At 46.1% G+C, this 15,899-nt stretch overlaps 1 protein-coding gene across 1 annotated transcript in view; it reads left to right on the plus strand.

Moving 5' to 3' along the window:
* LOC147740929 (uncharacterized) overlaps positions 1 to 15,899 on the plus strand; it is a 493,251-nt gene that overhangs the window by 133,922 nt on the left and 343,430 nt on the right. Inside the window, exon 4 of the mRNA XM_086936080.1 lies at positions 516 to 635. Within this exon, the coding sequence (XP_086792206.1) occupies positions 516 to 635 (120 nt within the window). The remainder of the gene's footprint in view (positions 1 to 515; positions 636 to 15,899) is intronic.

The following is a 15,899-nucleotide window of genomic DNA, read 5'->3' on the forward strand; positions in this document are numbered from 1 at the left end:
ATGCCTTTGCAATGTAATGGCATGCGTGGTAAAGGCATAGTCGTTGTAAAAGTTTGCGTTGTTATAATTTGCGGAGTGATTGTAATTACGGAATAATAATTGCGGAGTGTTGGTATGCGGGGTAATTGTTTGCGGAAAAACGTCACATATTCGTTATAAAGGGAAGTGCTGTTCCAAACTCTGCCCCTCCTTGCACCAACCAATGTCATTGGCCCATCCCTTCAGATTTCATGCTTCTAGATTACCGCGTGGATGTCGCCACACTTGTCTGTTGCCAAATCTACTGCAAGACCCATGCTAACTGCCACACAGTCCATAGATAGGCTACTTTGCAATACTGTGCGATAATATGCTGCATGGCTAAATATACTAATAATGTCCCAAAGGCAAGACCGATTGCATTGTAAATGCTTGTTTTTACCTTGTTTTTCAGAGCTTCGCCAATCCCTACGCAAAGAGCGTGTTGTAAGTTCTATCGAGATGAAGGCTCTAATCTATTGCGCTTTCCTCCACAGGTACCACAGTGATTATGCCTGATGCAGGAAGAAGAGACGGAAGATTGGCAGGGCAGGTGCAGCCACTGGTGAGGACTCGCCCCGAGGAGAGGAGCACTACCAAAGTAGACCCAGATCCAGGTAATTGCAGACTACTAAACCCGAGCCTTAGATTATGCAGTTTCGATATCCGCTTTCGCAGGTGTCCAATACTCGTGTTCGTGTCCAGCAGTCGGTGCACGTTTTCAAGTGCCGCTCCAGAAGGGGTAAGTATGTGCAGACACTTTGCACATGCTCACATGTACCCAATAGGAAATGGCATTCACGTGTGTATAAACATTAAACACGTGATTAGTACCTACCACTGCCAGAAGGGTTCAGAAGTACATGCATGATGGCTCACAAATACATAATTCATAACATGATATGCCGCATATAATAAACAAAAGCATGTTGGTGTACATGATATATGCAGCGTCCATAAACAAAGCACATTGATTGGCCTTCATACCATAAGCGCTAGTATTCACAGTCTTATCAAACAATACTTTGGGATGGTTGCAGGTACTTTACTGTGATGTGATACGGCAGAAATAGGGACAATGACCATGGCACCCCAGTACCTCCCACAGTGACCTGTCAATGCTGCCTTTTAAGTGGCCGAAAGCAGTACATGTTTTTCCCCCAAAAGACATCATTACCAAAATAACTGTCGTATTGTAAAAACTGTTAACATTCATAACTCAAAAAGCATTTACCATATGCCATTGATCTTGGTATCTAAAGTCATAAAATAATCTGTGTTATTTTTATAAATTGGTTTAAAATATCTTCATTGAGTATGTGTCTCACTTACTGCCTTTGTGTTTGCAATAGATGCTTAACACTACCCTCTGATATGCCGTACTGCTTGCCCACACCTACACCAAAGAGAGATGTCGGCGTGTCAATTGTGCCTGGGGTTTGCCTGGACTCTTTACACCGTGGACCTCTTTTTGTCCCCTATATGAAGAGCCAGCTTCCTACAATGTCCTGCGTATTTTTAGAGTGCACTATCACCCAGGAGGGTATCCAGGTACAGAGCAGTTGTGAGTTTAGCCAAACTTAAGGCCTAGTGGGACTATTCGATAAGCCAGTTCTTCAGCTTTTTGCCGCATTCAAAAGTGAGGAGGAGGCTCTTAGATGTAGTGGCAGACTGTTCCAAACTTTAGGAGCATTGTAGGAGAAAGCTTGACTTTCCATATGTGTGGGATGTGTGCAAGTAGGAGTTTGGGTTAGCAGAGGTTGTCTGGATTGTTTTTGAAAGCAGATGCGATTATTGAGGTATGTTGGCCAGTGTAATGTAGTTCCTTGAAAGTGTGAGTAAGGTGTTACAATTGTCCTAGTGTATGTATGGGAGCTAGTGGAGCTCCTTTAGGTGTGATGTGAGTTTGGGAGGTTGAGAGTTACCCTGGCCACCAAGTTCTGAATGGCCTGCAGCTTTCTGGTGAGTTTTTTGTTGATCTGTCATAGATGTTTTTCCCATAGTTCAGCTTGCTTGTGAAAAAGGTGTGCATGACAGACTTTTGACAATCTTCCTCTGCAGCTTCAGGATTTGGAAGAAGGAAGCGGTGAAGGTGTTGACTTGGGAAGTCGAGTCAAGTTTGCTATCAATGGTGATCCAGAGGTTCTTGGTATGGGTAGTGGGGGTGGGTGTTGGTCCTAGCTCTAGTGGTCACCAGTGGTGTCCCACAGTGAAGTACACTTCAGAAAGATTGTGATTTTGATCCTGTCAGTGTTGCAGCTTAAATGAGGGTTTCTTTATCAATTGGAGGGCAGTTGTTTGTTTCCAAGAATTTGCAAAAGTTGTGGAAGTTTTGGAGACATTCAGGGCCAGATGTAGGTAGGAAAATACCGGTCGGTAACGACCGAAATTCGGTAATTTTGGCCGTTACCGACCGGTATTTGAAAAATGAGATGTAGGTGGGCATTTTACTGAATCGGTAATTTACCGAATCGGTATTTTAAGGAATCGGTAAATTACTGATTCCTTAAAATACCAAATCAGTAAATTACTGATTTTGCTATGTAGGGAGCACTCAAATGAGTGTTTTTCCCCTTTTAGGATTCGTTATTTGCCACCAACTACAAGTTGGTGGTAAATAATGAAACCCTTGGAAAAAGCATTTTTTTGCTTTTCAACAGTGCCATGTTGCAGACATACATGCCCTTACATGCATATGTATTGACAGTCAGAGTCTAGGTTCCTGAGGCGGAAGCCGGGAACGTTGTAATTACCGAATTTTTAAATCACAAATCTGCATTTTTAACTTTACTTTGGGCACTTACTTACCCACTGCAATATCTGCACGCACGCCTGTTTCTTCATTTTAGCCAACAGCAGCCGATGAAGCGCGGCATTGGACCAATTCACTTTCAACGCCATCTTGGGTGAGTCAGAGGGAGAGTAGATTACTTGCTCGACCCTCCCACCCTCACCAGCATAAAATGACTCCCCCATCCCGGACGCGCAGCGGGCGGGCGCAGCAGGCGCGCCAAAGGCGAGCCCGTCTGCGCCCGTCCGCGCCAGTTCCGGGCCTAGGGCCACTCCCCCTGCTCCCCTTACTTCTTGCCTTCCATCCCCCCGAATCCAGTATGAAGCTTCTTATCTCAAAACGCTTAACACAACTATCAAATCCTGTACTCCCACAGACCTGTGTCTTTTAAATGACTCTCCCTACATTTGCCCCCACTGCTCTTTCCAAACTCTGGATAATTTGTATTCACAGGGTTCCACCAATTTTAAACATACAAAGTCTATCAAAACTATTAAAGTGGCACTTCTTAATGTCCGATCTCTCCCCAAACATAGGTACGAAATAGCCAACCTCATTGATAACTGGGATCTAGATATTGTATTTCTAACCGAAACCTGGGGTGACCAGTCCTCCGATCCTGATTTTACAACGGCTACGCCGGAGGGTTTCTCAAATATCAGACATGATAGACCTTTAAAAAAAGGAGGCGGAATAGCAATAATATATCGCAACACCTTTGCTATACGAATAGAGCCAATAATAACTAACACATGTGAGGCTATGAACTTCACACTTTTCACCCCATACTCTAGCTCCTTTTGAGGTGTTTTGCTTTACCGCCCACCCGGTTCTCGCTCAGCATTTCTATCCTCTCTGAGTCACCTCCTTGAACCTGTAGCAGGTGAAAACAATTTCACCAATTTAGGTGACTTCAATTTTTATCTCGATCTCTGTGACGATCCTGAAACCATCACCCTTCTTACTGAAATGGATGCAGTAGGATTAAATCAACTTATCCATTCTCCTACGCATAAGGCAGGACATATATTAGATGGAATCTTTTCCAAACTCAAATCTCTCTCCATAGAGAAAATACTACCCCTCACTTGGACCGATCACTCAGCTGTATGTTTTAAAATTCCCCCGTCCACGTCCCCTCCCACCAAATCTTATAATACTAATAATTTCAAATCATGGAAAAGTATCAATATTGATGACTTTGAGAATAAATTACACATGATGCAGGATATTAACACCCTTAATCCCGACACTGTAGCCATCATTGACACTAATTGCATTCAAAGCCTAGTTGACACTACTGTTCCTACTAAAAGAAATCTACCAATAGAAAATCCAACTCTGCCCCATGGTTCACTGAGTGTCTCAGGCTGGAAAAACAAAGTTGTAGACGACAAGAACGTAAATGGTGTCAAAAATATGACCCTCTTGAAAAGATCTGCTACAAAGAGAAATTAACTAAATACAAACATATGATCATTACTCAGAAAAGTTTATTCTTTAACAACCAAATAGAGTCAGCACAAGACTCAGTTAAACAACTTTACCAGGTTGTATCACATCTTACAGGTCAGGACAAAGCTACTTCTATAGAGGCCTCTCAATCCATGTGCGATGCCTTGGCCACTTACTTTCAAGACAAAGTTTGTGACATTTATTCAAAATTCAATAATCTTAACCATGATATCACTACTTCCCATACCACCTCTGATCCAATTCTTACCAATTTACCCACTTTTCGGTATGATTCGGTATTTAAGAATCGGTAATGTGGGATTACCTACATCGGGCCCCACGAACAGGTGAGAGGATGGCACTTATGGGTTGTAGTTCTCTGGAGTTGGCGTGGGAGGGGCATGAGTCCGATGGGGCCCCTGAGTTGATGAACGTCATGGTGCCAGTGGTTTTGTGTTTTTGCAGGATGAGAGTTGTGCTTGTTTGAGGGTGCAGAACATTGACATTACCAATGATTATTTTAATTATCGATTCAATTTGGATCGGTAACAAAAGAGAAAAACATATTGGTACATAATTGTTTATGCATGCAAGGTGTGCTTACCTACAAAATGATGAGCAGGGGCAGGTCTTAGGCAAATTTTATTATAATGCTTCAGCCTTGCTGCACAGCATCGAAAATGTTGCACAGCAGTGTTACAAAATTATTGCCGAAGCCAGTGGGGCTCAAAGGCAAGATGTATTGGCTCTGGTAATGCTTTTTTGGGTCCGTCCTGGATGCATCTGGTGTGCCACAGACCTTGCGTTTTGCTTTTGTTAGAGGAAAATGTAGTCTAAAGGACTTCTGAAGTTTGTGCCAGATGAGTCTGCTCAGAGTGGAGCAGGTGGAGGAGACTTGTTATATTGTTATGTTATGCAGGTTAATAGAGCACACTATCATTCGGGAGGGTATCTTGGTTCTGAGTCTAGCAAAACGTAGGGCCTAGTGGGACTTCTTTATTTTTTGGTGGAATTTCATAAAGTGAGGAGGGGGCACTTATATGTGGTGCAAGTCATTCCATGCTTTATGAGTGACTAAGTTTGTGCCAGATGAGTCTGCTCAGAGTGGAGCAGGTGGAGGAGACTTGTTATATTGTTATGTTATGCAGGTTAATAGAGCACACTATCATTCGGGAGGGTATCTTGGTTCTGAGCTGGTGTGAGTCTAGCAAAACGTAGGGCCTAGTGGGACTTCTTCATTTTTTGGTGGAATTTCATGAAGTGAGGAGGGGGCACTTATATGTAGTGCAAGTCATTCCATGCTTTATGAGTGATTAAGGAAAAGGCTCAAGCACATGTGATTGGTGAGGTATGCTGGGCAAGTGTGATTTAGTGCCTTGGAAGTGTGTGTTGATCTATGATCTATGAATCAGTGAGTAGCTGTGTAAGTACTGGTATGGGTGTGTGAATAGTTTATTGGCGCCGGCTGACAAATTATCATGAAATTTTCAAAACCAGTGGCACGCTCCGGTCAGCTCTTATTTTGGACGTTTTGGGGTGATTCAACAAGCGGGGGCCTAGAAAAAAGGGGGGTCTCAAAACTCGTTTTCGTCATGTAAATTTGGAAATTAACGACAAAGCTACAGCCCAAACTGCTAAGAAGAATTACACCAAAAGAGTCCTTTTTGTTGAATGGTGTAAATCCCTTCAGTAGTTCCTGAGTTTTGATATCTGGGCGGAGCCTAACCACACAAGCATGAGCTTGCCTCAGATTGGCTGCCAACACTTCAAACCAGGAAGTGTTGGCAGCCATCTTGTGCCCCGGATGAAGGGAGAAATAAAAAGGTAAGACAAACATAAATGTAAATGTAGTATACTTTTAAAGCGCACAGCTGTCCCAGCAACAGGGCGTCCCGGCGCTGTATAACGCTGTGGAACCCTTCCTGGCTCTCCCTGTGAGATTCCTTTCCTGGGCACCCCCACGGTGAAGCCAGGCATCCCAGTGTTGTTGGGGCCGTTGTGGAGATTAAGCAAGCTATTCCCCAGAGTTGCAGCGTGGGACCCATGATTAGAGTAGGCGCCGAGGCGAGAATTATCAAGTCCGCGGACATTGAGCCCAAGACCCTGCCGCGTCGGGAATTGAACCCTGGTCCCGGGCCTGATCTCTGCTTCAGGGTCTGCCACTTCTAACCAGTGAGCCAAACTTCTCCAACAAGAAAAGGGGGCAGGGTAAAAACACCCTTACCCCCCAGGTCTGCTCAGGGGGTCCAACAGGGACCCCCCAGGCAAAAAACAATCATTTATTTTTTTAATTTTCAGGCGGGGTCACGCCTGGTGCATAAATCCTTCCAAAAAATTAAAAAACGAAGCACAGTCTCCTGCGCTTCATTTTCAAAGCCCCCGGGTGGGCCAAGTCCTTGGGCTTTTGTTAAATATGTTTGGGGGCACACACCCCCCGCAGCCCTGTGGACCCCTACACCGGGGATTTTGATAAATATGCGCAGGGGCACATGCCCCCCACAGCCCCAGGGGTTTTGTTAAATATGTGTGGGGGCACATGCCTCCCCGTAACCTAGGGAACTGCCACCTCCCCAGGGCATATTTTTTCAATATCAAAACCTTTAAGGGGGGTTCGAGCCCCCACACGCCCTGGGGACTGCCTCCTCCCCAGGGCACTAAAAATGTAAATGCGGGGGTATTTATGGACCCCGAGCCCCGGGACCACCACCACCCGGGGGTCTCAAACACATTGGGAGGGGGCAGCATGGCCCCCCTCCTGGTGCTCTTAATGGCCCTGGGGACTGTCACCTCCCAGGGCTGGCTGATGTAGTGTCCTGGGGTGCCCACCCCGGGGCACTGCTATTTGTTATGGCAGAGTGGGAGCCGAGCGGCTCCTGCCCTGCCAAAGCAAACACTAATTTGAATTTTGGAAGCAAGAACAGGTTTTCTGCTCTTTCTTCCAAAATCCAAACCAGATTGCTTTTCCACAAGGGGAGCTGCTAGTTAGCAGCTCACAGTTTGGGAAAGCAATGCCGGCTCCCGCAGGAGGTGGGGAACCATTGGAACCATGGGGGAATTGGGGCTCCTCCCAAGGTCCCCAACGGAGTGGCCAGGCCTGGGGCATGGGGTCCCCGGGGCTAGAAGTTGCCCGGGAGGGGGCATGCGACCCCCTCCCCTAAAAACATGTAAAAATTAAAACAATAAAAAGGAAAGGCCGGCCCCGGGGGATGGGGTCCCCAGGGCCATAGATGGCCTGAGGAGGGGGGCCATGTGGCCCACTCCAAATATAAAAAGGTACCCACCAGAAACCTTCAGTAAACACAACAGAATTGTGTTGCAGAGAGGTGTAAAATGGTGCGTGGCCTTGGACCACTTCTCTGCAACGCAGTTCTGTGGCACTTACTGGAGGAACCTGGAGTTCTAGTTGCGCCCAATGAACCCTCAGAATTCAAGGGGACTTAATACCTCAACTTAAAATGTGCCACAGGGTGCGTTTGCACACTTGTCACATCAGGCCCCACCCCTCCATTCACCACTGTGCAAACGGGACCTCTGGCTCGTTGCAATTGGGAGATTAAGTCCACTTGAATTATGAGAGCTGCATTGAAGAGAGGTGTTAAAAGGGGCATGGCCTTGGACCACCTCTCTGCAACACAGCTCTGTGGCACTTACTAGAGGTACCTGGTGAGCTAGTTGGCCCCCAGGGACCATCAGGATTGCACAGTGGTGCAGGGAAGGGGTGAGGCCTGATGTGACATGTGTGTACTTATCGAATCACTCCACCAAAATCCAAGCACCTATAAATTCTCCATGCACTCTCCTTGCAGCACTCTAATCATCCAGTCACTACCCATGCACTCATGCAATGACTCATGCACTCACTGATGCACTGTTACAATATCATGAGCACTACCCATGTACTACCATGTACTTATCCAATCAATCTGCCAAAACCCAAGCAGTTATAAATTCTCCATGCACTCTCCTTGCAGTACTCTAATCAACAAATCAGATCCCATGTACTCTTGCAATGACCCAGGCAGTAACACATGCACTGCTACAATTACCCTGAGAACTACCCATGCAGTCCTCTAACCACCTACACACTACTGATTCACTCCTCCAATTACCCAGGTAGTACCCATGCAGTTTAGCCATCACCCTGGCGGAACCTATGCACTCCTCCAATCACCCAGCCAGCACCATGTACTTATTCAATCACACATCAAAACCCAAGCACTTATAAATACACCATGCACTCTCCTTGCAGTACTCCATTCTTCCAGTCAGTACCCTTGCACTTCTCTAATCACCCAGTCAGCACAATGTACTTCTCTAATCACTCTTCGAAAATATAAGCACCTATAAATTCACCATGCTCCCTTCTTACAATACTCTCATCATCCAATAAGTACCCAAGTGTGTATCCAATCACTCTACGAAAACCCAAGCACTTATAAACTATAAATTTGACATCTGGTGGTGGAAGAAAGTGGTGAGGGAGTCACACAGGGCTTGGGACAGCGAGATGCCGTTGGTGTTGGAGAGTTCTTTCATGATATTGAAGAGCTCCTTGCTGTTGTGTGTGTTGTTGTCGAGACGGTTTTTGAAGGAGGTCTTCATGGCAGTCCTGATGAGGTGATGGTGGTTGCGGATGGCGTGCTTGTGGGCTGCGTGGCTGTCCGGGGTCTGTTCGCAATGCCACTTCTTCATTAGTTTCCGGCAGGCTTTCTTGGAGGCTAGGAGTTCTGGGGTGAACCAGCTGGCTCACTTGTTGGTGTCTTTGTGGGGGCGTTTCTTTAGCGGAGCGACGGTGTTGGCGCAGTAGTTGATCCAGCGTCTGAGGCTGAGGGCAGCATCGTCAGTGTTGGAGGGTTCAGTGGGTGGGCTGAGAGCGAGGTTTGCATGTAGTTGTTCTGTCATTTTGCTCCAGCAACATTGGGGGATCTGTTGTGTGGTGGGTTTCTGGAAGGTGAAGTGGATGCAGCAGTGGTCGGTCCAGGGGAGTTCGGTGGTGTGGTTCAAGGAGATGTGCGGGCTTGAGGAGAAGACGGGTTCGACAGAGAGGGTGGGCGTTGTGACGAGTTGCCTCAGTCCGAGGTTGGTGAGGTTATTGATTAGAGTTGTGGAGTTGCTGTTGTTGTTCTCAAGGGGAAAATGTTCAGTCCTCTGAGGAGGATGTAGTCGGTGGAGGTCAGGGTGTTTGTGCTGATGAGGTTGTCGATGGAGTCGCTGAACTGGGATTGGGTTCCGGGGAGTCTGTGTGGATTTGGAAATGCATGTGTTTTAGCGGTGCTGAGAGTGTCGACTGTGCTGGTCGAGACCCTGTTCTTATGGACGATCGCGATTCCTCCTCTGACTTAGTTGGTGCGGTCTCTGCAGGTGATCTTGTAACCGTTAGGGATGGCTATGGCGATGTAGGGTCCGGAGGAGTCGTTCATCCACGTCTCTGTCAGGAAGGCGATGTCCGGGGTTGTTGTGTCGAGCACGTCCCATAGCTCGACAGCGTGTTTGCGTGCGGAGCAGGCGTTCGGTAGGATGCATCGGAGGTGATTGCGGTCTTTCTTGGCGGGTGGTTCATTGGCTCTGAGGCTGGTGTAGCTGAAGTTCCGGCAGGTGAAGGCACTGTGTGTGCGTTTCGGGCGGCCTTGAAGCCGGTGTGCATCCGTCCGGAGTTGAGAGGGTGCAGTGTGCTGGCATCGTAGTGGCGGCAGTCGTTGTGGTGGGTGTGCGAGGACCAGGCGTTCTGGTGCTGGGCGCAGTCCAGGCGTGGATGGCTGCAGACGGGCTTGCCTTAGGCACACCTTCAGCACACCAGCGGTGTACCCACTGCGCGCGTCTACTGTGCGGCCATGCATTGGCTGGCATATATGGGGAGGAGAGAGGGAGGAGCTGCTGGGAGGTGGGAGGCGGGAGGCAGGGGCAGCAAATGGGCAGTCAGGGGGTGGGGCCAAAGGGGACACAGTGGCTGGGGTGGGAGCGGTGAGGGGCAGTGAAAGGAACAGTATGAGAAAGGCACAGACCCACAGGGGCAACAAAGGAACAGAAGCAAAAAACGGGCACAGAATACGGGGCAACGAAGTAGCAGAAATCAAAAACGGGCACAGAACCAGAGGCAACGAAGGAACAAAAAGCAAAACGGGCACAGACCATGTAAGGCAGCGGGGAAGGACAGATAACGGCAGTCACAGAACTGAGACAATGAAGGCAATAAATGGCACTTGACTTACGGCCTAGAGCTTAATCTGCTGCGGCAGCTGGGGCATGGATACACAGGCAGTGCTGTGTGGAGGGGGAGCGACCTACCGTCCTCTAGTCTTTAGTAGAGCGTCAAAGTTCCAGGATATCTGTAGCAGAGTTTCATCCAGATGTAATCTAAAATGCTGTTGCCAGGGGTTCATTACTTATACCCTAGAAAGGAGTTGGACTAACTCTGGGGAACCACTTTTGGGAGGGTTTTGAAAGAGGGTCGGCTACACCCATTTCCTTTGTCCAGTTTCGCGCCAGAGCAGTGGCTGGTTGTCCCTGCAACTGGTTTGAATTGGGCTATGCACAGGGACACCAAATGCGCCTCCAGTGCAGACTTCAAAGCACTCTCAGTGTGCACCCACCCTGCCCCAATACACTAAAGCCTGTCTTGGAGGTGGTTACACCTCCCTGTGACAGGAAACCTATTTTCCATACCTCCCTTGCCAGAGTTTTGGTCAGCAGCAGGAGGCCAGACTCGTGTCTGTGGCTGCAGCATCCATTTTGTGATGCCAGGGCTCTTTTAAACTCTTACTGGATATACCGGTGTGGACATGTCTCTCCCTCTAGTACGATGGAATTCTACCCCCACTGCCAGGATTGGTGGAGGGGTAGGATTCCAAAGTGTTTGAAACCAAATGCAAAATGTTTCCATGCAGCCATTGCAAAGTTAGCATTTACCGCAAGGTTATAACGAACTTAAGAGTATATGGTCTGGTGGCATCACAGAACAGCCCCAGAGAACTGGTTCCGAAGGCTGCAGAGGGGTCCTGCTCATGCATGGGCACCCTCTCACACGAAACCAAGCACCCTGCCTTCAGGATAGATAAGGCCTGCCATAGGGGTGACTGATAGGTCTCTATGTGCCTTGATTTAAAGTATATATAGGGAGCCTATATCTCAGTAAGGGGTGCACACACCACCTTACCCAGGCTGCAGTAGCAGTCCTGTGGTGTCATTTTGGAATTCTTCCCAGGGGTGGCATAATACATGCTGCAGCACCTGTTAGGCCGTTGGGGTACCTATGCCCTTAGTACCCAGTGTAACATATTCTAGAGACTCACAGGGGTACCCCAGTAACCAAACTGGAGTGTACCTTTGGTTCATGGAATCAATTTAGCCAAGGAAACAGATAGGGTGGGACCTGAATAGCAGGATCCCAGCACAACTAAGTCAAAAACCATCAAAACACCAGGAAAAAAGTAGGGGCAACCATGCAGTCAGATTCCACCTTCCTACTCCCGGGGTGCCAACCAATAGCAAACTGTCGTCACTTTCAGCAAGTGAGAGCATTGAAAAAGCTCTCTCTTGCTGAAAGTGACCACAATTACTTAGACAGTGAGGGAGCTTCATGTTAGCAGTTCCCTATCTGTCAAAGCATAGCTGGCTCCAGCAGGAGGTGGGGTGCATGCAGGGACCGAAGGGGAAATGACGCACCCGACCTTGGTCCCCAGCACTACAATGTGGTGCCCTGGGTGGGACCAAATCACCCACACTAAAGGCAGGACTGTGGGGGATGGGGTCCCCTGTGCCAAAATCGTCCGGGGGAGGCACTTGGCCCACCTACCTGTAAGTTCATTAACACTTGTTTTTTTTACAAATAGCTGGGTCCCGTGGGATGGGGTCCCTGGGGTCAAATCAGGCCTTAGAGGGGGGCATGTGTCCTCCAATCCTCTATTTAAAATAGGCCTGGCCCTGGAGGATGGGGTCCCCAGGGCCATAATTGGCCCAGGGAAGGGGGCCCGCGGCCCCCCTCCCTGAATAAGTTTTAAAAAAAGATCGGGAAGTCACTGAAGGCCCTGCCACCTTTCTTCACCACTCTGTAAATGCACCTCTTGGAGCACTGTTGGTTGGGGGATGAAGTCCCCTTGGATGCTTGTGAGCGAACACACCTTCCTGTTACCTCCAGTAAGTCCCACACAGTGGGACTGCTGAGAGGTCTTTGGAGGCCACACCCCCTTTTCCCACCACTCAGCAAATATGCCGGCTGGTGCACTGCTGGTTGAGGGATGAAGTACTCTTGGATGTGGTTACCACTGGGTAGGTATAGTAGTTAGGTCAGTGTTTCCATAGGAAATGCTTGTTTTTTTGTTATTAATTTTGGCCCGATTTGAGAAATCCCCACAAATCATTCCAAAAAGGTGCTACTCCTTTACTAGTTTGTGCATTGAAAGTTTCAGAATGATCCATCAAGCAAGGATCGAGAACAAAAGGGGAGTCCCAAAACGCAAAATCACCATTCATTTTCCATAGACTTCTTTAGGCAGCAGTACTTGAATGGAATTACACCAAATTCGTGAGAAACCTAGATCTTGGTCCACAGATTGTGCTTTTTGTGATTTAGTGTAAATCCGTTCAGCAGCTTTTGAAAATTTAAGGTTGAAAAAACATTTGTATATTTTGATGATTGGGTTCCAGGGAGTTGCACATGAGTACCCCAAACCCAGCTTTAATAAATAAAGAATTCTGATTGTCCCAGGGATCTTTTTTTCTTTGGCAATCTAAAGAAATACACCTGTGGGAGCAAGGGCTCTGACTGGCTGCCAACAACATGAGAAAATGTTTGCTGGTAGCCATTATAGAACTCATGGACTTAGGGCCAGATGCACCAAACTATTTTCTGTTCTAAAACAGGCCAATTCCCAGAATCAACCAGTTTGCGAATGGAAAAAGGAAATTTTTAATGCATCACAGGCTTGACATTCACAATTTAGGTAACCACATTTTTTTCGATCACCTAAATTGCTAATGCAAATAGGGAATTGCAATTTGCAATTCCCTAATGCACATGGAGCACGCCTTTCCTAAATGAGAACTGTGCATTTAGGAAACGCTAATTACCATCAACTTTAAATTAATGGTAACCATGTGCATACTTTGAAAAAAGCACAAAAATGCATTTTTCATAGTTCCATGTACCGTGCGCATGCCCCTAGGACATGTGTGTGCTTTACATGTGCACACTTTCTGTTTGGGGTGATTCAGGGGGCCCCTAGGCAACCTTGGCTTGGCATTCGCTAATTGCGATTACAAATTTGGTATTTGCAAATTAGCAAATGCAAAACCATTTATTCCTATGAGCCTTTACTAAATCGCTATTAGATAATGTAAACGAATTGCAAAATATTTTGGGATTTCTACATGAATTGCATTTTGCAATTCCAAAATAGCGATTCGGCAAAAAGAGTTATTTTGGAATCGCAAAAGGTATGCTTGATGCATTTGCCCCTTAGTCCCTGTCCTAAATAAAAAAAATTAAAAAAATAAAAACATATATATATATATTAAACTCACCAGCCTTTTTTCCTTCAAAAGAAAGCCAACTTGAGCCCAAATGCGTAAGCGTGTTGTTTATTTTAACACAAAGGCAAACGTACACACGACGCGTTTCAGTGCTATCGCACCTTAGTCATGAGTATCAGGGTAGAAACATTCTGAGCCTATAGTCTTGGTCAGGGGGTGGTACATGGATCTTTAGGGTCAATTTTTATTTTTATTTTGAAAAAAAATGGCGGAGTACTCATGCAGTACTTGTACGCTTTGGAAAAGGTTTTTTTTCATTAGGTTTCATTTAGGTAAATTACGGGGGGAATTTTTCTGCATAATGGGGGCTTGTAAGGTGCCCGAGCACTGGGGAAGGGCACTCCTCTGGTTTTATTTTGAAGTATGCGGGGGGGGGGTTATGGTCCTACTCCTCGCAGTCTCCGTGAGCAGCACCACTCAGGTCTTTTTAAAAAAAATATATGTTTTGAGCTCTCTCTCTCTGTCCCCGTACACGTCGCGGGGAACACCACATTTCTGGGGCAGTGATATGTAAAATGACCTTCTAGCTCCGGGTATCTGCATTGTCTGGAGTTTCTTATTAATGTCGGGAGGGTGGGCTTGATAATATGTCCTTGTAAAGTCCCATAGAAGCCTATGTTCTGGTGCTATCATGGGGTTCTATGGGAAATAACAAGGCCGTATTATGAAGCTCATTATCGCAGTTTTATCAGCAGTTTCTTGCCAATAAAACGGCGATAATTTTAACACCGGTCCTTGATAATATGCACCTAAGTTTACTGGTCAAAAAAAAAGCAATGGTCCATATTATCAACAAAAGGCGATACATTATCGTCACATTTATTGCCAGGAAACTGCCGATAAAGCGGAGATAATGGGCTTAATAATATGTACTTGTGAATAACCATAGCAGCCTAGATTAGGATCAGAACCTGGGCTTCTATGGGAAGTTACAAGGGCCTATTATCAAGCACATTATCGCCTCTTTATCAGCAGTTTCCTGTCCATAAAAGCGGCGATAGCGCATCGCTTTTTGTATGTAAAGCTTTCCTTTTTTTTGGTGTAGCAGTTGTACTCTCTTCGCATGATCAGCGTTGTTTCGAAGTTCACGTTTTTTTCTTCAAGTTCAACGAGCAAACCTTTCTTTATATCAGTTAGTAAATCTGTCGCTTTCTTTTCCTGGTTCATGTGATTCATCCGGTGCTGTACTTTTGTACAGTATTAATAGTCATATTTTTTATATATTTATTTGAAAGGTAGTGCCGAGGCGCCAAACGTTGATTACGTACTCCGTCCACCGCCATTTTAGTAGTTTCTCACTGTTGTATTTATAATATCAGTTAGTTAGAACTCAGTAGTTTTCAATCCTAGTCTTGAATATCTTACTATAGTATTTCAATTTTTTTTTTATTGTGGACCGTCATACCCCTACCCCACAAAATAAAAGAAGTATGTATTTTTTTTTTTCAACTTTGATTAAACAATAAATATAAACAAAACTCAATTATAACTATATTAGAACTGGCAAAATAAGTTAAACAATGTTATAAAGAAATTGTGAAATAGATTCCAAAAGGTGTCCGATTGGTAATCTGCAAAAGAAAAAAGAAAATTAGAGTTTAGAATTATGTAGATGTGAGTAAATGAGCTGAAGCATTACAAGTTGTGCTAACTCTACAGTTTTACATGTGCATTGTGACTCGCACAGTCCAGTTCTGTTATAGTGCCTCGTTCAAGTGGTGTCTATATGGAAGTGCCTACTGCGTTACTGACGCCCATTATGACGACTTAGTTCTAATGCATTCCTATGAAGGATTTTGTAGATGTATGCCCGTGTGCTTCCCGTTGTATAAAGCTTGCGGCCAAACACTGCAGGCACTGGGATGGACAACTATAGGTGGGCTGATCTTCTAGACGTCCAAGCAGACAGCAGTGTCTAAGTTTAAGAGAGATAGAGAAATGATGTCACAGAGAGTGAGAGAGAGAGAAAACATTAAAACTGCGTCGCAGAGTCTGGAGTTGAGATTTTTTGTTGAACCAGGCGTAGATTTACTAGCTCTTTGCATCACTTTACCCATGTTAAAAGTGACTCAAAAGTGTCGTAATAAGGTTGATGATCTGTTTGTCA

This window comes from Lissotriton vulgaris, chromosome 1_1 (assembly GCF_964263255.1).
Source record: "Lissotriton vulgaris chromosome 1_1, aLisVul1.2, whole genome shotgun sequence".
Classification (NCBI taxonomy): Eukaryota; Metazoa; Chordata; class Amphibia; order Caudata; family Salamandridae; genus Lissotriton; species Lissotriton vulgaris.